This window comes from Tiliqua scincoides, chromosome 8, assembly GCF_035046505.1.
Source record: "Tiliqua scincoides isolate rTilSci1 chromosome 8, rTilSci1.hap2, whole genome shotgun sequence".
NCBI classification, from domain to species: Eukaryota; Metazoa; Chordata; class Lepidosauria; order Squamata; family Scincidae; genus Tiliqua; species Tiliqua scincoides.
In genome coordinates, this window is record NC_089828.1 from 8,709,563 (window position 1) to 8,732,398 (window position 22,836).

At 51.7% G+C, this 22,836-nt stretch overlaps 1 protein-coding gene across 7 annotated transcripts in view; it reads right to left on the reverse strand.

Moving 5' to 3' along the window:
- Window positions 1–7,544: 7,544 nt before the first annotated feature.
- Window positions 7,545–22,836, reverse strand: part of TLE3 (TLE family member 3, transcriptional corepressor) — a 36,323-nt gene continuing 21,031 nt past the window's right edge. For 2 of the 7 annotated variants that reach the window (XM_066636630.1, XM_066636633.1), the window contains exons 7-20: window positions 20,454–20,652; window positions 18,850–18,866; window positions 16,016–16,135; window positions 15,540–15,590; window positions 14,702–14,854; window positions 13,790–13,922; window positions 13,349–13,548; window positions 12,733–12,809; window positions 12,055–12,304; window positions 11,167–11,414; window positions 10,585–10,732; window positions 9,768–9,918; window positions 9,122–9,198; window positions 7,545–8,560 (exon numbers count right to left, since the gene is read on the reverse strand). In XM_066636630.1, coding sequence (XP_066492727.1) covers window positions 8,453–8,560; window positions 9,122–9,198; window positions 9,768–9,918; window positions 10,585–10,732; window positions 11,167–11,414; window positions 12,055–12,304; window positions 12,733–12,809; window positions 13,349–13,548; window positions 13,790–13,922; window positions 14,702–14,854; window positions 15,540–15,590; window positions 16,016–16,135; window positions 18,850–18,866; window positions 20,454–20,652 — 1,932 coding nt within the window. In that variant the 3' untranslated portion in view covers window positions 7,545–8,452. The remainder of the gene's footprint in view (window positions 8,561–9,121; window positions 9,199–9,767; window positions 9,919–10,584; window positions 10,733–11,166; window positions 11,415–12,054; window positions 12,305–12,732; window positions 12,810–13,348; window positions 13,549–13,789; window positions 13,923–14,701; window positions 14,855–15,539; window positions 15,591–16,015; window positions 16,136–18,849; window positions 18,867–20,453; window positions 20,653–22,836) is intronic. The other 5 variants (XM_066636634.1, XM_066636631.1, XM_066636636.1 and 2 more) reach the window with 3 other exon arrangements.

Consider the following 22,836-nt stretch of genomic DNA (forward strand, 5'->3'; position numbering starts at 1 on the left):
TATATCAAGTGGGTCAATTCGTGTCCTGGTCAGAGATGAAAGAGATTGGATTTCTTGACGTGCTAAATGACTGTGCCTTAGAGCAGCTAGTCATGGAGCCCACTAGAGGACAGGTGACTCTGGATTTAATATTGTGTGGTACTCAGGACCTGGTTAGAGATGTCGATGTTAACCATTGGGGAAAAGTGACCATGCTACCGTCTGTTTTGCCATGCGTGTAGGAGGAAGAGTGCCAAGCAAATCTGACACCAAAACCCTCGACTTTGGAAGGGCAGACTTACCTCAAATGAGGAAGCTAGTTAGAAGGAAGTTGAAAGGTAAAGAAGAGTCCACTCTCTCCAGCATGCGTTTAAAACAACAGTAGTGGAAGGCCAGCAGAAGTGTATACCACAAAGGAAGAAGGGCTTGGCTAAGTTCAGGAGGGTGCCAGCATGGCTAATGAGCAAAGTCAGAGAGATCCTTGCGGCTTTTACGAGAACAGGGTGAATTGGAAGAGCTGATATATAACCAGGCTGACTTACAATTCATCAACAGGTTCTCAAAAATTGCACCATCCACTTGGTGATTGGGCCCCTGGGAACTCACGTGCCAAGGGAAGCCTCATTGGTTACTGGTTCGGGCCCTGCTTGCTGTTCCAAACAGCAGCCACCAGGGCCAGCCATTTGCAACAGTGGACTCCAGTGCTTGGAGCAGGAGAGGTTAGGAGACACTTTTTTGAAAAAGCTGCAAAATCTTCTTGCTTCTCCAGACCTTCGGGGATGCGATAAGAAACCCCCTTTTCTGCACAGGTCCTTGCAGAGGCTACCTCTGAAAGAAGTCTGCGCTAGGCAGGCAGCCATTCTGAACCAGAAGAAGGCAGCCTCATAAATATTCTTTTTGAAGCCAGTAAGACCCAAGAAAGGAATACCAGACCCATTTTGTGTTGAAATATTTAAAGGCTTTGCTCAGATTCAGGGAAGCAAATAAAATATTTTTGCTTTTTCTAAAATGGAAGTCCTTTGAAGAAAATAGACCAGCACTCCTTCCTCAACACTGCTTGAAATTTCAAAAGGCCAAAAGAGGCACAAAGGGCCCTGGCTGATTTTAGTCACCCCCCCCCCCTCCAAACCCCACAGTCAAGTGCAGGCTGCTCTTCCTTGTCCGCCTCAGAGAAATGTGCAGCGTGATCCCTGCTGGCCGAAGAGTGCTCAGTCTTGATAAGTGCTGAGACCGCCCTGCTTGCCCTCAATGGTGGGAAGGAAGCCAGACCCACAGGCCAAAAGGGACACCTGAAGAGACAAAGCTGCCCCCTAGGCAGTGGGGAAACCCCCTTTGATTATTTTAAAGCACGTCCTCTCAAATAGGCTCCGTGAAATCCCTGGTCCCCCCCATAGGTTATCATAAGCACATTAGCTCAGGCCCCCCTGGCAGAAGCAGCTGATGACTCTCAAGGGGTCATCTACTCACTTGCCTGATGGAGCGGGAGTAGGAGAGAGTGCTGTCACTAACCCCTAGACATTCTGCCCATTCCGCCCACCATTTTCCCTTATTATGTGGGCAAGTAGAAGATTTATTGAGATCCGCTGCTTGACTACCGAACAGCTTGCTGAGCTAACAACAGCCAGCACAACTGCAAGCAACAAAAACATCCTCTGCCCTGACCAGCCTCCTGGGACTCCTTCCTCTCTCAGCCGCCCTTTAATCACCTGTGACATAAACACAAGGAGCCACCTTTGAGGAGGTTGACTTTCGGCAACTCTGCTCAGCAGTTCTGCAGTCTCCTGCTCTCAAGGCTCTGGGCTGCAGTTAACACGGAAGCAGACACACCCTGGGACAGGCAGGTTATTCCTGCCTATGGCTGATAGGAGGCAATAGGAAACTGACTGTGCCACAGAGCCACTGTGTTGGGTATGGCTCCACTGACCCCAAACCAGTAATTGGCACGTGGTTCCACATGATGGATGAAGAGTCCAACAAGAATAAAATTGACCCTGCAAGTCCATATCAGCTCTCTAAGGACGCAAACAAGTACAAACTGGCAGCGACGATGACAGCTGTCTGTCCCCCCAACACCCATATCTTTTCTTGCATGCCACTTTGTATATCTGCAGAATGAGGGGGGCCACTTCAGGCTGCTGGGCAAAGGGTGGTGCATGTTTTATTCCCACAGGGAGCATTCAAAGTCTGTGCCCACAAAGGAAAAACATGCCAAGAGGAAGCAATCTTAAAAACACAATACATACAAGCAACCCTTCCTCTTATCACTCTGAACCTGAAGTGGCACACTCCAGGCAAGCTGTGCCACTTTGGGTCTGCAGCATGAATGAATTAGTCCAGCTGTTCCCAAATTCTTCAGAGGTTCCCAAACTTTTTAGCAAGAGGACCCACTTTTTAAAATGACATTCTGGCAGGCCCCACCTAGGTTTACCAGAATTTTTTAAGAAGGAGATATAGAAAGAAATAATATTTATTTACAAGTAATAACCAGAAAAAAAGACACTCAGACATTTATCTCCCTATACTTACATATGCTTGCAAACTGCAGGAGCTCAGCTCTCTGTAGGGTAATTAGCAGCTATCTGATTTTTAATAGCTTCAAGGCTTGAGGCAATTAGTTATCTGATCATTCCACCACCCTTACACAATGCACCAAAAATCAGGTTGTGACCCACTAGTGGGCCCTAACCCACCGTTTGGGAACCACTGCCTGTTTTATAAATGCCAAGAGGTATGGCCATAACAGATATTGCTCCCCCCCCCCCGGTAGCAGCTTGATGCACATACCCTGCCCTGTCAGTTTCACAAACCACCAAAAATTGTATCATGACCCACTGTTTGGGAACCGTTGGATTAGTCTTTTGTTGGTACAGCATCCTGTCCTGAAATCTTTCCTTCCTATGGCTGTCACAGAGTGACAAAGGATCCAGGCAGGTGGATTACATGGACTGTTTCTGGGATTCAAGAATATAAAGTTCAAAAAATAATGCTGTAACTGCACATGGGACAAGTCAGAGAACATTTACTCCTAAGCAGGGTGTCAAATCCTGCTTGGGCTGGTGGTGGAAGGACCCTCACACTTCCGCATGGGCTAAAAACCGAGTAAAGGTTATCCATTTAAGATTGTGCTGAATTACCCCCCATGTCCAAGGGGGCTTCAGCAAATGCAGCTCCCAGCCTCCAGATAGGGACAGGCACCTTGCTCAGCCCGAGTGCCCAGAGAAGCACTGTTTTAGCCCTGCCACTGCAAAGTCTTGCCAGTCTTCAGCCCAAGAGTTTGCAAGAAGGAGCATGTCAGGCAGGGAGTATTTCTGTGTGTGGCTGCAGACAATGGCAGCGCACAATCGTTCATTATAACTCAATTACAGTAATTAAAACTGGTGGGCTACAGCAGCAGAACAGATGAAGGGATGGAGGGGAGGCAGGCCAACACAATTTTACACTCAGCAAGAGCTAGCGGCAGCTGAAGGCTCTCTCCAGGCCGCCTCCTGCCATCTGTTCGGGGAGCTGCAGCGAAGCAGGAGGCATGAAGGTGCCACTGAGCGTATGGTAGGTAAAAGGGGGTGCACAGAACTTCTCCATCCCTGCAGGCAGCAAGCAGAGATCTGCATGGCCTGTAGAGATGAAGACTTGGCTGCATTACATTCAAAGGCTCCTGCACCCAGAAAGGCAGAAAGGTGGGAGCTGTGAATTGCATCGCTCAGCATGGCGAGACTCCCTGCCTTCTTCCCTCACCCCCTCCAAAAAGTAAGGTGGCTCCTGCAGATTGGAAAGAATGCAGAAAGCCAGTGACAGAAGGCCACTGTCACCTCCAGTGGCCCAGGCAAGGAGCATTTCTGGGCTGGGTTGCGCATGCCTTCTCCCACCGGTTTAACCCTTCAACTTTTGGGTCCCTCTCTGACGCCCTCTGGCCCTATGCCTTTTTGCCATGGAAGGGCTAATGCAGGATGCCAAAACTTCCTGCCCTCCATCTCCTGCAGCTGGAGGCTCCTACTGACAGGAGTGGGGGCCAGTGCACTCTCACAGAGCAGTTCTAAATACATGGCCTTCTGTCTGTCCTCAGTTGAAACTCTGTTCCCAGATGCTGCATTTTGGCAATGAGCAATTATTGACAGGAGCAGAGCTTTTTCGTGCCAACCCTTAAAAGGAGGAGGGAAGGGATGCTGGGTCCTGCTGCCCCAACACCAGGCCTGCTGGTTTTGGCAGTCCCAAGGAGGTGTGAAACGGGAGATACATTCAGAGGCTGGTGGGCTATGAGGCAGGGCTAGTAGGTGATAGTTGGCTTGGCAAATGGGCCACAAGTCAGAGCTCTTTCCCACTGTCAAAGCTGCAGCTGGTACATGGTAACAACCCACCCAGCAAGGGGTCACGAGACCCTTGGCAGAACTGGAGCAGCAATGAGTGGCGCACCGCTAATAAGAGCATGTGTGGCGTATTTCAGAGCTTTGCATCTCTTGGTTGGCTTGCTGTTAGCCAACAGCCCAAGATTTGACAGATTCTGGAATGTGGATTGGATTCCTTTCCTTTTAACAAGAGGTACCAGGGATTGCTTCTGGGACAGTCTGCCTCTGGGTGTGCACTAAATCAATTCCCGCCCCCATCAGCTTTTTGGAATCAAATACTAGGCTTGAATGACGCATATGAGAGCTCTGCCTTTCCCGGTTCAACTTCTTGTCATTTTTAAGATGAGCAGAAAGCAATCAAGGAGGGAGCGGGCTCACAGTGCTGCTCATATACCTTGGAACCTGCAAGCAAATCCACCAAATCACAAGCTATCCAGTACAAATAGATGTTTTGCACCCTTACTTCAGAGTTGCATTAACCCACCCCCTTCTTCCCAAAATAGCTAAGCTGAAAGCATCTTTTAAGGGTTCTTAATACACAATGAAAAAGGATTAGTGCAGTCTGAGTTTTCAAAAGCTGCAATAAGGCACAGAGGAGCCTTTGAAAGGGCAGTAAACGGAACACGGCCTTAGATCATCCATACAAATGCGCCACTCTGCCTGGTCAGCACCTCTTAGAAAGGTTATAGCCAAGATTAATCAACCCCAAAACAGGAAAGGCTTGCAGAGCCCTGGCAGAAGGAGCCACACACCACACAGCAAATCCATTTTCATCGCTTGGTGTTTAGACTCTGGGGTTTTCTGACCAGAGTCTCTAACTTGCAGGGGTTGCCTGGATCCACATCTTGTTCGGGTCTACTTCAAATCAGGTCCAAAATGGGCACGTTACCATTTACTGCAGCAAACAGTTATTGGAAAAGTGGTCCACTGCAGTTTCTGTCACATACATCACATCACCTGTCTCTAGGAGTCTATGCATGTCCATAGCTCAAGGAAAGCGCTCAACAGCTGCCAGGGGGCCTCCACCTCAAGATCAGAGAACATCTGACAAGAAGATGAAGCCATTTTCACTGCAGTTTCATTACATTTTTCTTATTTTGCATGGTCTCTCTCTCTCTCTCTCACTCACACACACACACACACACACACACACACACACACACACACACACACAGAGCTATTTAACAGCTGTACACGTTTTGCTAGAGACTTTTGACCATAAGTGAAAGATGGTAACAACCCTTGAACATGCAGGAAAAGCACCAGAGACCACTCAGCACATCCTGGATGAGGATGAGGTCAGGATGAGGGCTACAAGACAGCTCCTCATCTAGTTACCTGTCCCCCTGCCTCTTCTCTTCTCCCCCGCTACAGTATTGTTTAAGAAGGGGGGGCTACTAGGGGTGGCAACTGAATTATGACCCAAGTCCAATACGCAGATGAATTGTCCTGCTAGATCAGGCCCAGGGTCCATCTAGTTCAGCTTCCTGTATCTCACTGCGGCCCACCAGATGCCTCAGGAAGCACTCAAGACCCCAAGAAACCTGCATCCTGTTAGCCAGTCTCTTGCACCCGGCATTCAGGGACAGGCTACCTCTAATACCCAGAGACTGCATACAGTCATGCAACCTCATGTGATGGGCTTTTCCTCCATATTTCTGTCCAATCCTCTTTTCAAAGGATCTAGGCCTTCAGGTGCCATCACAACATCCTGTGGCAAGGGGTTCCACAAATTACATGCTGGGTAGAGAAATGTCTCCTTTTATTTGTGCTAATTTTCCTGCCAGGCAACTTTATGAATGCCTCCTGGTCATGGTCTTGCGCGAGAGGGAAAAGAACTTCCCTCTATCCACTCTGCCCACCCCATGCATGATTTTATATGTCTCAGGACCTAATCCTGAGTTTGGGCCCTGAGACATTTAGGCTCAGCTCATAAATGCGGCAGCTTTGGGATCCAGAATTTCATACCACTTTTCTGGATTTCCCTCCACCTTGAGAAAAAAAAAACACAACCTTTCTGCAGGGCAATGCGTGAGAAAATGTCAACTCCGCTCAAGGCAATATGCCAGAAAACCACCAAGGTGAGGCGCTCAAGGCGAACGGAGCCTCCACAACCGAAGCCCGTGTCAGCAACCACATATCTGCAGGGTTGGGATAATGAATTTTTTAAAAAAGGAAGATGGTCCACCCCTCCTGCCCCAACTCCTTCGCCGACAGCAATGCTGCAGGGGTCACACAGGCTGAAGCAACGATAAAGCTGGCAGCACAACACTTCCAAGGAACAAACTCCTCCCCACGTGGCATCCCTCCACTCAGGACACTGCGTTGCAACAAGAGTGTAACACCTCGCTGCCCCACCCAAGGTCTCATGCAACCTCCAGGAGCACTTCTGGCTGCCCATTCACTTCAAACGGGACGGGGAGAACCACCCTCCCTCCTGGATGCAAGCGTGATGGCAAACCCTCATATGTTCCAGGATATGCTTATCCTACACAAAATCCAGCCCGGCTTTCTCAGTTCACACATAATGGCAAACCATGGTGAGGGTGCAAATCTGCAGTTTGCAAACCACGCTTTGTCAGCAGAGCTAGGTCCAGGCACAACAAATCCTGGTGCATGGACGCAGCCAACTGTTGCCATGTGGCGAGGGGAGCCACGTAAATGCACACTTTGAACCAACCCGGCATAAGAGATGGCTGCTCTTTAAATAGCAAGCACATGGCACGGATCTCTGCAGTAACCTCAGGAAGTTCTCTCTTTTGACCTGTCGTCTCAACCCCCACCTGGAAACAACAACCCCTCAAAACTTGGAACGGCGAATCTAGCAAGAGAAAAGGTCTGAACTCTTGTCTTCCTTTATGCACCAACGTGGCCTTTAATAAAAACAGCTAAGTTTTATTTTCCACTGTTAAGCCATAGGCTTTTTTTTACCAGATCAAAATCAAAAAAATTAAAAAATAATTCATAAAAATGTGGTATAAAAATTCTCTTCCATATGCTACATCACAGGGCGAGACCTTCTGCTACACAAATACGTAGATTTCCCGGGTTTTGTTTACTCCTTTAGTACAAAAAGGACAGAGGATGTGGTCTCTCTCCCTCCCCGCCTGCCCACCCCACAGGCTGAAAGAAAGAAGAGTGTCAAAGCAACATCCACCTGTCCAAACGCCACCCGCCCCCGTCAGACAGAAACCATATTTGTTAGTAAACTTAAAAACCAACAACCTGTATTTAAATGTTATCTCTATTACTTTACTTTCATTGGAGTAAAAAACAAAAAACCAAAGAAAATTCTCACACAAGTTATTATCTTCTTCTTGGCTCCCTGAGCGTATTGGTTAAACTTTGCTTTCCTGATGTCCTTCCTCGGTGTTCAGGCCTGGAGGTTGCGATGGAGGGTGTGGTCAAAGGTCCACCATGTGGACTCCACTTGCTTCAAATGCACCAATTTTTACAAAAAAAAGTCTATAGAAGAACACAATTGTTGTGTCGACGTTGCCATCAGGCAGCTGAAGATCCAAAGATCCAGTCCACTCAGTGTTCAAGAACACCACCGTGGAGGATTCACATGAACGACAGTAGAACAGCTCACTGGAGGACGGCTTCGCCTCAGCTGGGCTCCCGCTGCTGGAAAGCAGCACATTCCCCAAAAATGAACACTTGGGGGTGGGGGGGGGAGGAAGGATGGCCACCACCACAAATGTAAAACCCCGGTGGAATACAGTTACAGCAGACAAAAGAAAAAGAAAAAATACACCCTAGTAAACTCATCCACTATATACACATTTCCCACAAGTCTTTTGGAAAGCGCAACAAGAACCGCCAGGGGTCTCTTCTGAAAGTATGTCCTTGATGGTTGCTTCACAGGCATGAGAACCAAGAAGTGAGAAACCAGAAAAAACTCAAACCAGTGTAGGGCTGAGAAGACCTTTGGAAAATCCCTTGCAGCTGGACCAAGCTCCGAGGTCTCAATCCTCAGAATTGCTCCAAGAACACAACAGAAGATTCTCAGAGGCCGCCTCACTCCACCCAGAGGAATCTGGGAAGACTCTCCGCACTTTGTTTCCACCCACTGCAGTCCTGCCTTGTCAGACCACAAGGGCTCATTTGAATGCAACCACCGGGCAGCTGGTTCAGTAGATTACCTCGTAGACAGTGGCTTTCTTGTCCCCAGAGCCTGTGACGATGTATTTGTTGTCAGCCGAAATGTCACAACTTAAGACGGAGGATGATTCTTTTGACTGAAGCAACAACAACAACCAGACAAGAAAAGTTCAATTTATTTCAGCAGCATTTGAATTTTTGGTCCTCTCTTCCTACAGACAGACCAGCATCAAGAGAGGAGGCTGGCTGCCGTTGGCTCATTCATCCCCAGCTACCTGTAAGGATCACCAGGAAATTGAGGGCCCCCAGGAGGAAGCATCTTCTGGTCACTTGTACAACCACCAAAAGAGGGGAGGGGGATCCCTCTTCTGCCAGCCCTCTTTCCCCAGCCCCCTTTTCCTTCTCAGGTCTGTGTGGAGTGTCATCCAGTACTCAGTGGAAGAGAAAGCCTCCTCACTCACACTCGGGGGAGGGGCATCATGCCATGCTTTCCAGACACCTCCATTTCAGCCCTGAGTCCTACTCCAAAATCAAGCATCATTCAGGCAGTTTGTGAGGGGTCACAATGAGCTTCCTCTTATCAGCGAGTCCACCACAGTTGTGCAAACAGACTCACAACCCTTCCAGGGAGAGAACCGTAGAACCCTCCCCCCCCCCACCCAGGACCTCCCGGTTTCAATTCAGATGGTGCGCCTTACCTGAAATATGCTTGCTCCATATGGGGTCCTCCAGGCATTGAGGAGGTTGTCCTTCCCAGTGCTTACAAACCACTTCCCTAAAAGCCACAAATAATCAGTGGGCCGGTTTCCCCAGAAGAGCCAAAATTGAGACAAGATCCAAAATTGAGACAAGCGCTGACCCAAAGGAACTTTTTCTAATCCTGACCGGAAAACCCAACCCGAAATCACCACCTAGTCTTTGCAAGCACGAGAACTACAGTGGAGGGGGCAGCTGCTGCCCCTTCAAATGCCCAAAAAGCCACAGAAACTCTGGAAGTCAGGGGCCTGTTGGATCCCAACCCTCAGCTAGGATTCCCCCTAGAGAAGGCCCAGGAGCAAACTAGGCATTCACTTTTCCCACCCTGGACACCCTCCACAGGGCCAACCAGCCACCTTTCCCACTTAGTGTGGAGTAGGTTTGCCACCTGCCTAGAGAGACTGAGGTCCACCTGCTCTGACCAGCAGCCCTTCCCCAGGTTTCTAGGAGGAGCCCTTCCCAATCTTCAGGCCCTTCACCCCACGGCTACCAGAGTCCAAGCCCAGCCCCTCCAGCACACAAGGCACATGCTCCAACACTGACCCCCTTTCCCAGAGCCTCCCACCTGGCCGGCTGGCCTCCACTCACCACAGTAGGCAAACTTCAGCGACAGTACGCAGCTCTCGTGCAGGTGTAGCTGGTACTTGTCGGGTTTGGTGTGGTGCAGCACCTCCACGTTGCTGCTCTCCATGCCCACGGCAAGCCACTCCCCCGTGGGGCAGTACCCCAGCGAGAAGATCTGCGGGGAGAAAGGAAGCTCCACCTCTGAACAAACCCAACCAGTCCCTGGAGCCCCAAGCCAAGTACTGGGGGTGGGGAAGGCAGCTGATGCCCCTTAAAAGGCCCAAAAGCCTGCTTGGAGCCTCTTCCAGGCACAGAGCGTCCAGCCAAGCCTCCGTGCGCAGCAGCAGCTTTTGAAGCACTGCGCGTGCCCCCAGCAGCCCACTCCCACCGGGCACCACTTGCTTTCTGCAGAATGTGCAGGAAGTGGCCCGACACAACATGGGTCAAGTCCAAAGGGGGAAAGGCTTCCAGCTGGCAGGAGCAGCCCCCAGGAAGGAGGTCAGCACTTCAGTTGCTCCAACGCTGCCACTGCCAGCAGAGGCGTGACAAAGAGACCGCAGAAAGAGGGTGGGTTCTAAAGCAGAGCCAGGACTGCCATGACCAGTGGAGGTGCCAGGAGAAGGCAGTGAAAGGCAGCACCACCACCCTTGATATGGGGTGTGTGAAGGACAGTGCCTGTAGTGGATCCACAAGGCTGCCCCAAAGAACGAGAGAGTGCTGCCAGACTGCCTGGGTCGTGGCCCACAAGCCTCCTCATTCTCTCCGCTCCCAGATACTTTTCAATGTCAGGTAAGGTTGGGGGGGGGGGAGTGAGTCTCCAAGGGAGAGCCCCAAGGCTTACCTGGGAGGTGAAGTCATGCTGCTGAAGCTGCCTGCCTTCCCGGAGGTCCCAGGACCGGACAGTGTTGTCCAGGCCACCTGTCCACAGTTTAGTGCCATCGTGGGATATATCTATGCAGCTGGCGCCATCCGTGTGACCTTGGAACTGCCTGAAAGCAACACTTCAAGGCTTCAGTTCTTGATGCAAAGGACACAAGAATTCAATCCCCTTCTGCTTGCACGTGGAGGACCCTTTTCTCTTTGCTGCCCCACCAGCACCTCCATCATCAAGACCACTGAGGGTGAGGAACTCTGACCCAAACATATGGGAGAAAAACTGCACCTGGCAGCCATGAACTGCCACAAGCAGGTCTACAATCAAAGGCTTGTGCTCGCTCCCACTTCTCTTGGGCCGGAGAACAGTACATGCAAAGAGCATTCCTCAAGCTTTGGCTCACTATGACATTCCAAGAGGTTATCTGATGCACCTTCTCCTCCCCCTCAAATTTGGCTGGCGCTTCTTGCACCATCCTAGTGGGCCAGCAGACAGTCAGTAAAACCTTTCCCAACACACACACCCCACTGCAACTTTAGAGTAGCTCACCTGACCAGCGTCTGGTTATGGAGATCCCAGACGGCAATGTTGCCGTCGCTGCAACAAGAGAAGCAGACCTTGGCGTCTGGGCTGATGGCCAGGGCGTAGCAGGCAGGGGCAGAGGAGGTCAGCTCCGCCTTGATCCGTGGGGTGGGGGAGGCCAGGTCCCAGATGGTGAGCGTGCTGGCTTCTCCGCCCACAATTAAAGTGCGCCCGTCTGGGAGGAGCTTGCAGGAGCGGATGTAGTTATCCCTGTTCTGGAGGCAGGAAGGCACAAGTGTCAGCCACTCGCCCACCAGTGAAGGTCTTGGCATCCAGCCCCGCAGCACCTGAATGGCTTACAATTCCAGACATATGGATTATTCTCTTGGCCAAAGAAGTGGGGGGGAGGGGAAAATGAAGCGAGGGCTCTGGTTGCTCAGACACACAGCTGGCTTGTCCCAAAACACACTTGGGGGTGGCAGAGCACAGACTGACCTATAGAGAACAGGAGGAGCTTCTTTATAGGTAACTTAACATCCGAGGGCCTTGTGGTCAGGTTCTATAAGAAAGCAGGGGCAACAGGTTGGTTGGGAGGCAGGCACTTCCCCCTCCCCTGTCCAAATCTTTGCTCTACCAGGATGTGGTTTTGCCTACTCTGAAGGGTTGTTTTTAGGATGGGATAATAATGTGCCTTTGGGAGGACACTTCCAGCTGAGCGCAAGGGGGTGAGGCTACGTTTTCAGTGGCGGCTGTTCTCCTGAACATGGCCTAGAGGCCAGCAGGTCTGAACAGACCCCTGGCAAGAGTCATCCATTAACCCGTGTCTGGCTTCTAGGCAGTTAGGAACCATGGAAGCAGACCACCAGTGGTCGCCTTGGGTCAGAAGTGGGCTGAGGCGGCCACCGTCACACTTACCAGGCAATCTAGCTGCGAGATGGGACTCTTCGTTCCTGGCTGGCTGATGTCCCAGATCTTTACGCATCCCTTCCCCCCGGTGTACACATGTCTGGTGGGGTCGCTAATAGTCACTGCGCACACCACTTCGCCGTGGCTCAGTGTGTTGATCTGGCGGGCGTGCCGGGGGATGCCTGGGCCAGCAAGAGCGTCATGAGGAAACGGGACGGGCTGCATCTGCCCGTCAGCGCTCACGTGAAAGGAGTATGCACTGCAGAGAGGGCAACAAGGAGGTCACCATCCCTGGCGGGTGAAGGACGCAAGGACAAGACCCAGTGCGCTCTCAGGCCTCCCTCACATGCTATGGGGAGAACTTCCCAGGTCTTGCCAGAGGTAGCAGGAGTGCCATGCGTTCAGTGCGCACAATCCATAAAGGCCACCCCTTCGGAGCACCCTCACCACAGTCCCATTGTGGATATATCTCTTGTTATTCTGGGAAGCAACATTGATCCTGACTTTGGAAGCCATGCAATGCTCCTCTGCAGTTGGGAAGATCTGCTGCATGGGGGCACGGGACGGCCAAGGCAGCACACACGGTTCCACGGCTACCACTGACATTATCAGAGGTGGGGAGATCCCCCCTGCCCAAAGAATGAGCAGTACGTTTTGGGAGAAGAAGGTACAAAGAGAGCGACTTACGGTTTGCCACCAGGAATGGACGCCAAGCTGGTGGGGAGGACTGGGGCCCTCATTGGCGGGTGGGGATCAAAACCAACCTGGAAACAGAGGAAAGACCTCAGCAGCCCCCCTCAGATGTTTCACAGACTCCAGCAAAGCCAATGCAAAGCGTGGTGAGTCCTGGGCAGGTCTGGCCCGGGCAGGCACTCCCAGCTTGCAGCGCTCCCCCTTTCCACGCCCCTGCCCCCACTCCTGTCTCAGGGCACTGCAGGAGCCTCGGGATCTGCTGCCACCATGTCTCCTCTGGGTGCTGGGAGCCGCGTTCCGCATACGGTGCGGACAGGTTTGAAGGAGGTCTGCCCCCACCAGCCCTACAATGCAGTGGGCCTAACGTGGGTCTGGAGGATCTGGCTGGCTCCAAAGACCACTCCAGAACAGACAGGGTGCAAACCCTGAACTTGCCAGGACTAGAGAAGGAACACATAATTGGGGCTTCGGGGCAGTTCTCCCACCGCTTGCAGACCTTCCAGCACTATCTGCTGTGAAGCCTAGAGGTGGCTGTTGCCAGCAGAACGAGGAGCTTGTGCTGCTCCCTCCCTCCCCAAGTTAAAAAGAGGAGCTAAAAAGGGCTACGTACAGCTCCAAAGCTCACCATTGGAGACCGGCCATATGCAGCGGCGGCTGCAGCAGCTGCAGCTGTCATCTGTGGAGGAATGCTGTGGAGACCCGCGTAGGCCCCAGGGCTGGTGAGGGAGCCATTCATTTCATGGTGCCCCATCATGGCAAAGGGGGTGGCATAAGAGCCAGCGATGGAGATGGGAGTCCTCAGTGCAGATGCTGGGAAGAGAAGGACCATCAGAGGGCCAGACCCTACAAGTTCTTAGAGGCAAAAGGTGTGCGACAGAAGAGACAGGGAGGTGCTGCATTCACTTCTGACGGGGTTCCTCGAGGCACCCTTGTCACCCCACAGGGGGATGATCTCTCCCTATGCTGGGCTTTGGATCGAGCAAACCAAGACAGCAGTGACCCTCAGCCCAAACTGTGTGTGCCAAGCATCTCTTCAACGGGAGCTACATACCCATGGGGTCCATGCCAGGCGGCTTGCCTGGCATCGGTCGCAGCCCTGGGGTCGTGCTGGTCCCAGGAGTGGGTGCATCGTTCCTTGGTGTGGGGGTGTTGGACTTCAGCCCTGGGGTGGAAGATTTATCGTTCTAGTGCAAAAAAATTGGGGAGATCAGAATTACGGAATTCTCAAGCAAAGTTCCTTGGGGGGTTTATCAGGAACGACACAAACTGGGGCCTTCCCTCTTGGGAGTCAAATTCTGAGATTTGCCTTCTCTAGGACGATGCTCATTTCAGAAAATTAAGTTTAAAAAAGCAGCGTTGGGATTTTTATGTCACTTCATTTTTTTGAATAAAAGTGTTGCCGTGAAGGATGGCCAAGGAAGCCGGTGCTTGTTCCACATTATTTAGCACTGTGGAAATTCACAAAACCAAAAGAAAAAAAAAAATGAAGTGTACGTATGTCACAAATACCAAACCAGTCACGCTTAAAATGGGATCGAGGAACACTCAACTAATGTCAAAGCACGATGGGAGGCTTCAAATTCTAGCATCAACTGTGTATCATTTTTCATGAGCACAGAATATCAACATCCATTTTGATTTGTGTATGAAGGACGCTCTTCCTGGATGCCAAGGAGTCAACCAGCACTTGCTCTAAGTAGCCTGCCAGACACTTCTCAGTGGGGACACAGTGTCCAGCTGCTCCGGCTAGGCGGTGGAAAACCAACGATCCAGAACAGCAGTGCCACACCAGGACCAGTGATCCTATCAGGGTGAACAGTCACCCCCTTCACCACAGGCCTCTTTCTGGGTGACACACTTTTTGTGCTTTCCCAAACTAAGCTCCAAAGTCTGCCACTGGTAAGCACCCTGAAGGCAGCAGCAGCTGTTTGCCTCCCCAGAGCCTAGGCCTGCTGTCACTTACGTGGCCGAGCTCTTTCGTCTTGGACGAGGGGGTGCTGCTGGATGAGGCGACAGAGGCAGGGCTGTTGGGGGCATCCTTCTTCAGTCCCCGGGCTTTGTCTAGTCCGTTTTCAGGAGGGGATTGGGCAGGGCTCACCCGAGGCGTAGCAGGATCCTGGGAAACAGATGGGAGCTGTGAGCAGGATGGGGTGAGCTCAAGGGATACACTGCCTTTGTGGAGGGACACACGCACACAAGCGTTAGCTCTTTGGCAAACCCGCAGAACAATGTTTCTCAACCTGTGGTATGGGTACCACCAGTAACGCCTGAGGCAGTGTCTGGTGGCACTTGCAGGACCCTTGGACACCTGCCGCCGGGCACCAAGACCAGAAGTGCGACAGAGCAAGCTGTGGTAGGAGGCTCAGCTTGGCAGGCAGAGCTATAAGCATGCTTTTCTGTGCTTGAAAAAGCCCTCTTATCCACCCTGAGCTTCTTACTGGTGTTTGTTCCATCACAGCTGGCCTCCAAACCCAGAAGTAACTGGTGATGATGTCATCACCAGTTACTTCCGGAGGTACTTCAAATAGGTGAGCCATGTGAAGTGGTACAGTGGAGGACAAACATGGAGAAACACGGCCTTAGAAGGTTCTGGTCCCATCTCTGGGACTGCACAGAGACCACAAGGAAGCAGCTCAGATGTTGTAGATCATGCAACCAAAAGAAATCAGACACACTTGCTTCCTTTCCACGTGCTGTAACTGTCTTCGTTTCTCAAATGTGGGACTTTTCTGGAATTTTGTGCCATGGCCAGGAGCGAGTGGGGAGTGGAGAGTGGAGAGACACAGCAACAGCCAGCCTACCTCATTAGAGACGTCCACCACCAGATCATCGCTCTTGTCGCCGTCACTGTCCTGAAAAGAGAAGCCCCCGTGACTCTGCTGGAATCGATGGCAAGGCACATACATGCCCCAGCAAAGGGCCTTCCTGCCCTGGGTCAACAGCACCCTGAAGGAGATTCCCCTCCTCTCCCCACAGCATACACAACATTTGGAACTGCAGGTGAAATTCCATGGCCCCAGTGACAAACCGCCATGTCTGGACAGGAGGTTTCCAGGTTCAAAATTTGGCAAGAGCACTTTTGTCCAGAATCTCTCTTCGCCTTTGCTCCAAGGCTGGAGCTGCAGTTGGAACTCCAGTTCTGCAGCCGGACATTAAAACTCCAGGTTCAAACTCAGCACCTGACTGTGGCCTCCTCCATCTGTCCTCCACTTTGCTTCCAAGCACAAGCTCCTCCCCCCCCGCCTTGCACTGGGTCAGGGGCTGGCCATGAACTCACATATCGGCTCAGGCCATCTTTCTCTTCCGCTTTCCGCTTCTTGGAGTCAATGCTGTAGTCGGTGGAGCTTCTGTGCTTCTCACTGGCTCTTAGGCTCTCCGGCGGGGAGATGGAATTATTCTGGGATGGCAAAAAGAAAGGGAAGTTGGGCGTGCCCCAGTTGCAGAAGGCCTACATAACAGCAACCAATGGGCAGGGCATGGTAGAAGTTTGAGGATGGGCTTTCGTCAGGTTCCTATTCCACTCAGCCCTGAGGGATCTCGGGTACATTTCCTCTTCAAAATGGGAACAGGAACTGCCTCTTGCACAAGAACCATGTCCTGCACTTCACATTTCCCACTGAATAAAACGCAGCAACAGTGAAAGACACCCTGAAACAATCAAACAGGCATCCGTCAGAGTGCTGGAAAGCTATACACATAGTGCCCAGGCGGGACTCTTCCTCCCTGCATGTCTACAGCCTACAATTCTAGCAGGAGGTAACAGAACTGAATGGACAACCACCACCCCAGGAAAAAAAAATGGCATTTAGCGTAACAGGGCAAAAATTGTAAGGTACCAACTACTGCATCATCAGAAGAGACCTCCTGAAAGGACTCTCCATAGAGCCAAGGACCAGTTTCAGGGACAAATCAATAAGCTAGACTGAAAACTGAATTGACTATTAATAATAAGAATATAATCAATTTTTGCCAACACAAACAGCTTCCGACTCAACCCAGGGAAGATTCTCCAAAGCTTCCTGGCAGCGAGAGACCAAATGGGATTTCATCTGATGTCTGAATGCATCACCTTCTGGCCATGAGTCCAAGGACAAGCAGCCATTTCCTGGGCAGTGGGTCTGTTCCCAAGGCTGTTCTGGGCCAGCACCAAAGAGGACCACCTCTGGGATTGACCCCTGGTGTGTCAGAGTTTTTGTGGCACTGCAAGGGGGGTCCTCAGGGGAGCCCACTGAGCCAGTGTGAGGTTTTTGAGACATCTCAGACAGTAATGGGAGGGGGGAACTGGCACTGGGGCTTCGTCTGATGGAATGTTCATGGTTTCACAAACACTTTATTTTTGCTGTTCAAAACAAATCATTATGAATGATCAACAGTAACAAGATGTTCACGGCTTTGGCTTCCCAGGAAAAGAGAGCGAGGCATGCTCAGACCAAGGAACCAGGAAAGATCTGTGCTCCTTTAGCCTTAATTCTTAAAAGGGGAAGGTAGAAAGATTACAAGAGGGCAACCTCCGTACAAGAGGGCCATCGTGTGAGGGGAGGGGGCTGAATGATTCTCAAGCCTGGAGGTCCAAGGCCAGAGGTAGGGACTTGCTGGGCCTACCAAGGCCAAGGAAACACTCCAGGCTCCTTCCAGTCTTCCTCAATTACTGTCTTGCCCAGAGAGAGGCTCTCATGCAGCTGCCAGCCTGTTGGCTTCGACCAGCTCCAGAAGAAATTACTGCTGGTTTGTTTCGCCACAGAAGATGAGAAACCTCATCTCTCTTCCCCCCACTGCCTCCCAAATCCCTCTGCAAAGGAAAAGCTCTCCTAAGCCTCCCTTTCTTCCTCGGCTGAATAGAAGTCAAGCAGTGCGTGTTTCCCTGCCCTCCAAACGAGCCCCAATGGCCACCACCAGCCCTTCCTTTCTGCTCTGCCAGCTGCACTGAAAGGGGGCTTGGAGCTCCTGGAGAATCACACTCAGCCTTCGGGGGCATCAATTCTAACTGGTCTCCAAATAAACTCCTCTGCTGGGCTTTTCAAATATTGCTGCTGCTGCAGCTCAGCTGGGAAACAGGAAAGCATCCAGAAGGCAGCTGCTGCCACCGCCGCCGCTCTGGCCAAATGCAAAGCGTTCTCCAAAACTTGGCGTTTCTTGTTTTGCCCTCAGCCCCCCTGGCTGGGGCTCTCAATGAAAGGGCCAGTAGCTGTCCTGGAGCAGGTGCACACGCCAGTCTCTCCCCCCCCCCCCACCAAGACAGCCTTCTCCTCCCATTTGCATCTAACTCTCAAAAGGCCATTTGCTGGTCTTTGTGCCACACAGAGAAGAGAGCCAATGATTTGGCACCCAGAGCCTCCCTTCAAGCAGATGCCGCTCCAAAGCAAGCCGCCATGATGGGAGGGGGGACAGGCTGCTGTTCACGCCCAGAGCCAGGTGGAACTCTGCCCACTGAAGAACCAGCAGTGCTCATCAAGGATCAGGCAGAGGTGGGGGAGGAGAGCCAGACCACCATCCTCACAATGGTTAATTAACTGCCCGAAGGGAGAGTTTTCCTAATCATTGCTGATGAGCTTCTCCCACCTCCACATCCCCATCCACCACTCAGGCACAGCTTGAGCTACCAAGGCTGAACACCAGGAAAAGCCAAATGGCAAGGAAGAGCAACGGGTGCCCCAAACGCAGCTAAATCCAAAACAACATGAACTGAACAAAGGGTCTGCCTTAGGACAATTTTGACCAAACTGGGCCCTGCACCTGGAGGGACGGTGAGTAGCTGACACTCCTGCACAGAATCTTCCTTGCCAAGGAGAGTGGAGCATTGCTGCTGGACGGGGCTCCCGCCCAGCTGCCCCCAGGGTCTGACTGGCCTGAAATTGCCCCCCTGGAAACAATTGGTCATGACGCCACTGCTGGTGCCTTGCTGCTGATCCTGGTTAGTAGCTCCCCTCCCCCGAAAAAGGTTTTGCATTGGGCCCCACAGCTCCTAATGCCGGCCCTGTCAGAATGCAACACCCGGAACTACTTTGGAGTTTTTAGGACTTCCTTTGTCCAATGCAGGAGAATCAAGTGCCAGCTTTGATAAAACACAAAACAAATGCGGTGAAACCAAAAGAGGACAAGCCCGGGACTTACTGTGCTGGAGTCACGATCTTTCCAGACAAAGCCCAAGTCACAGGGATGGTGGCAGCCAAGTTCCAGGGAACACAAAAAGGAAATTGGAGGTTGGGCAGGGTGCGGGGGGGGGGAGGGAGGAGGGAGAGAAAAAGAGTCTTAAAATAGAACATCAGTCTAGCAGTTTTCTACACACAGGGACTTCTGGTTTGGCTCGATGAAAGCCCTGCTGCCCTTTTTATTTTTGTTCTCTTGGCCCAGATAACAGCTCACTTTCTTTGCCAACAATTACATGACAAAACAAGTTGCTGCAAGGAAAAAATGCACTGGAACATGGGAGGGACAAAGGCAAACCCACACTCCCAGGATGCACACTGTTTACGCTCTGCTGCCCAAGCCTAGAAACAGACTTTCTCTCCCTGCTGGCTTCAGGCAGGGTCTTCTTGGAAGACGCTCAGGAATGGTTTGGGAGTCAGCAGCAGGTGGTCAGAAAGGCCACCTCTCCCCACAAGAGTTGCTTTCTAGCCGAGGCCTTCCTGTCCAGACCATCTTTGTGACAAGTGTGGACAGTGATGGCCAGTAGTGGGTCTTTGAACTGAAGCAAGCAGAGCTCCTGCTTTAGGAAGAGGAGAGAAGCCTTTTCAACCCAGGTTCTCATTTCACAAGCAGCATAAGAACATAGTGTCTCAAAAAAAAAATGCACATTTTGTTGAGCTTTATCACACACACACCACTGCAGAAAACCTGCAACTCTCAAACTTCTAAGGAAAGCAGTTTAAGAGACATGTGGAGCCATCCCAGCACACACACACACACACACACACACAAACACGGTGATGGACAACTACAAGACCCTTCATCAACTATGCCAGTGATGCATAAATGCCAACAGGAACCATTTCCAGCACTTGGCCTGATTCACTAACAATTAAGTGGGTCAAGCAACTGCTTCCGCATGCAGCATGTACAGTTGGACCTCAGTATCCACTGGCAATCCATTCCCAGATATCTCACAGATACTGAAACCCAAAGATAAATAAATCTGTGGACCTGGTCCATAGAACTTTCGGATGTGACCAGATATTGCATTCAGAGGTGTTCTGAGGCCCAGGTTCGTAAAAACCGGAAGTAACATTCCAGCACCTCCGGAGGCCTTTCAGAGGCCCATAGAGGCTGATGTGGCCTCTCCAGGCCTCAGAAAGCCTCCCAAATGCTACCAAAGAACACCACTGGTCACGTCCAGGACCTCAGGTTCAGCCCTCCACCATGGGTTCAGAACCTGCAATGACTTAAATCTGTGGATACAGAGGACAGAACTGTACTGCATGTGTGCAAATTCTAACATAATAAATTTGACACTATAAAGTATATGTGCATTATCTTGCAACACCCTGTGTTTATAGTAATTAAAGTAGTAAAATAGTGGAAATTCCATTTTACAGGTAGCAGAGGATCCCACCACACTTTGGAGAGATGAAGACAAATAAAAATGCCCCCCCCCATACACACACTGCTGTGCTAATACCGCCCCTTCAGGCACTTTCAGGGACCATCTTAAACTTTAGGAGGATCTCGCTCACTCAGAAGGCGGCGCTGAGGTGCCCCCGGCTCGGCCACTTCCTCACCTCGATGATCCAGGTCGTGGTGGTTCTTTTCATCCTTCACAGTCAAGTGGGCCTGGCTGCTGAGAGCTCCAAGTGCCAACAGCCCTGAGCTGGTCCCTGTGACTGGCGGGATCCCAGGCGGCTGCAGTCCTGATGGGTGAGGAGGCAGCTGCACGGGGGGCCCATGAGCAGTGTGAGAAAGATGCTGGGCCTGGAGCTGCTGCAAAAAAGCCAGTGGTAAGAAAGCGCAGGCAGATCCAACACACCAAGCACAATCCCACTGCTTACTCTTAACAGTTTGACTCTTAACAGCAGCAAGGGACCCCCCCCCCCCAGCACTCATGGGCACCAGGAAGCATCACTCAGCTACGACTGGGGGGCCTCACACCCGGTGACTCCTTCTGATGAAGAGGTGAAAGGCAGCAAACCATCACAGGCACCTAGTCAAGATAGCATCAGGTCACCTGTTCACACCACCCCTGCTGCCTCAATCAGGGTGCTGAAAACAGAGTTCTCCTCTTCCAGTGTCTGTTGAGCAGAATGACTGCCACGGGGGGGGGGGGGGAAAGAGTGTAAATCCACTTCAATGCGCAGTAAGTCCAGTTGGACACAGTAAGTCAAGTCCAGTCTGTCCACGTCTCCCTGCCCCCCCGTTAAACATGGTACATAGAGGACATGAACTATGCCCACTGACCAACATGGGACAGTTGCCCATTTTGGGCGTGTGCCCCTAAAGGCACACTGCACAGGAGGGACACACGCACATGTTCAAAGCAAGGAACAAGCAGGTGCCGGCAGCATGATGGCAGCCTGAAACGGAGAACACTGGTATCCCTTCCTCCCCTCCCCCCATCCTCTCATCGGATTATACAAGATCACTTAACTGGGATCAGTTGCCTTGCATAGCACACCGTAGGATCATGGTCAGGGCAGGGGGAGGGGTAAAGAGCACACAGCCCAGTTAGTGTCTGCACCGCACCCAAAGGACAACCACAACAAACCAGCCCCCAGTTCCACTGGGAGCTATTGTGACCCCCACACGATCCACCAAGAAATCCTTGTTCAAATCTGTGGGGGGGGGGGGCACTAGGCAAGTGACTCCTTCAACCTCAGGCCCTCACTGAAATGTGAGGGTTAGTCTGGGGGGTCTGGGGTGGGGGCCCTGAGCACTTTCACCTCAAAACAAACGAGAAGCAGCCTGGATCATTATTCAAAGACTGGAACTCCTGACTTGCTTCTCCAAAGAGCAGCTGTGGAAAGGAGGGTGTGGGGAGGGAGCTGCCATTGGCTGTGGAGCGCAGGATTGGAAGCTTCCTTCTCTAAAACTTGGGGTGGGGTGGGGTGAGGAATTAACACAGGAGAAAGGGGTCAGCTCTCCTGGACTCAATCCAAATCAGGATTGAGCAGCTACTCTTAAGGAAGAGAGACACATCCAATTTCCACTCAGCGAGTTTGCCCTCCGGCAGAAAACCAGTCGCTACGGCACATTTGCACTGAATTAAGAAAGCTCCGTTCTGGCTGATGAAGGATAACCTCCAACACAGAGAAAGCCTGACTGGCTATGCCCCACCGCCTCCATCTGGCAGAGACCCATCAGCCTCTAGACTCAAGGCCAGTCGTTCAGAGCCAGGCGGGGCATCGAGGCAAGGAGAGGAAAGAGCCAGCAGGGGCAGCCAGGCATCAGCCAGGGAGGGGGGGTTCCAGCAGCATCCAGTCACCCAGGCAGCCTGGCAGAGACATCTCTCGGTGCGTCAAGAGGTTCTAATTGGATTACGTACATCCTGCTTCACGGCTTTGTTAACCGATTTAATGGTTCACCACTTAGGAGTTTGCCACTTGCATTAAATTTAGTCAGGTCTCATAATCAGTTCCAGAGCTGCAAACAGGATCCAGGGCTCAGTTTCACAGAAGCCTGAAGCAAGAGAGAGTGGGGGGGGGGGGGGAGAAGAGAAGGAGGCATGGCATGTTCCTGCCATGGCCTAGAGAACTGGCTGGGGGAGCAGCCCTGATCAACCGGTCCATGACTCCAGCGTCTTGCCTTGCAGCCTTGGCGATGCTAGGTGCCTGGTCACAGGTAGATACACTTCAGCTACAGATCCCCAAACACCATAGCAGGTAAGAAGGACTGCAGAAGGGACATACAGAGGACTGAAGCACAGTGGTAGAGGCTGCTTTGCATGCAGATGTTCAATTCCTCCAGCTAGGGCCAGAAGAGACCCCTCTGAAAGTCTAGGAAGTCACCCGAAGATCTGCCGGTAGATCCCACCCTAGTTTCTGCCTGCCTCCACTGTAAGAATTGACTTTTATTCCCAAATGTGGTCAACCAGTTTCAAACTGTGGTCCTTTTTTCCTGGCTATTTCCCTTTCAAGGAGGCGCAAGGGTCTCTCTCTTTCCCCCCTCCCC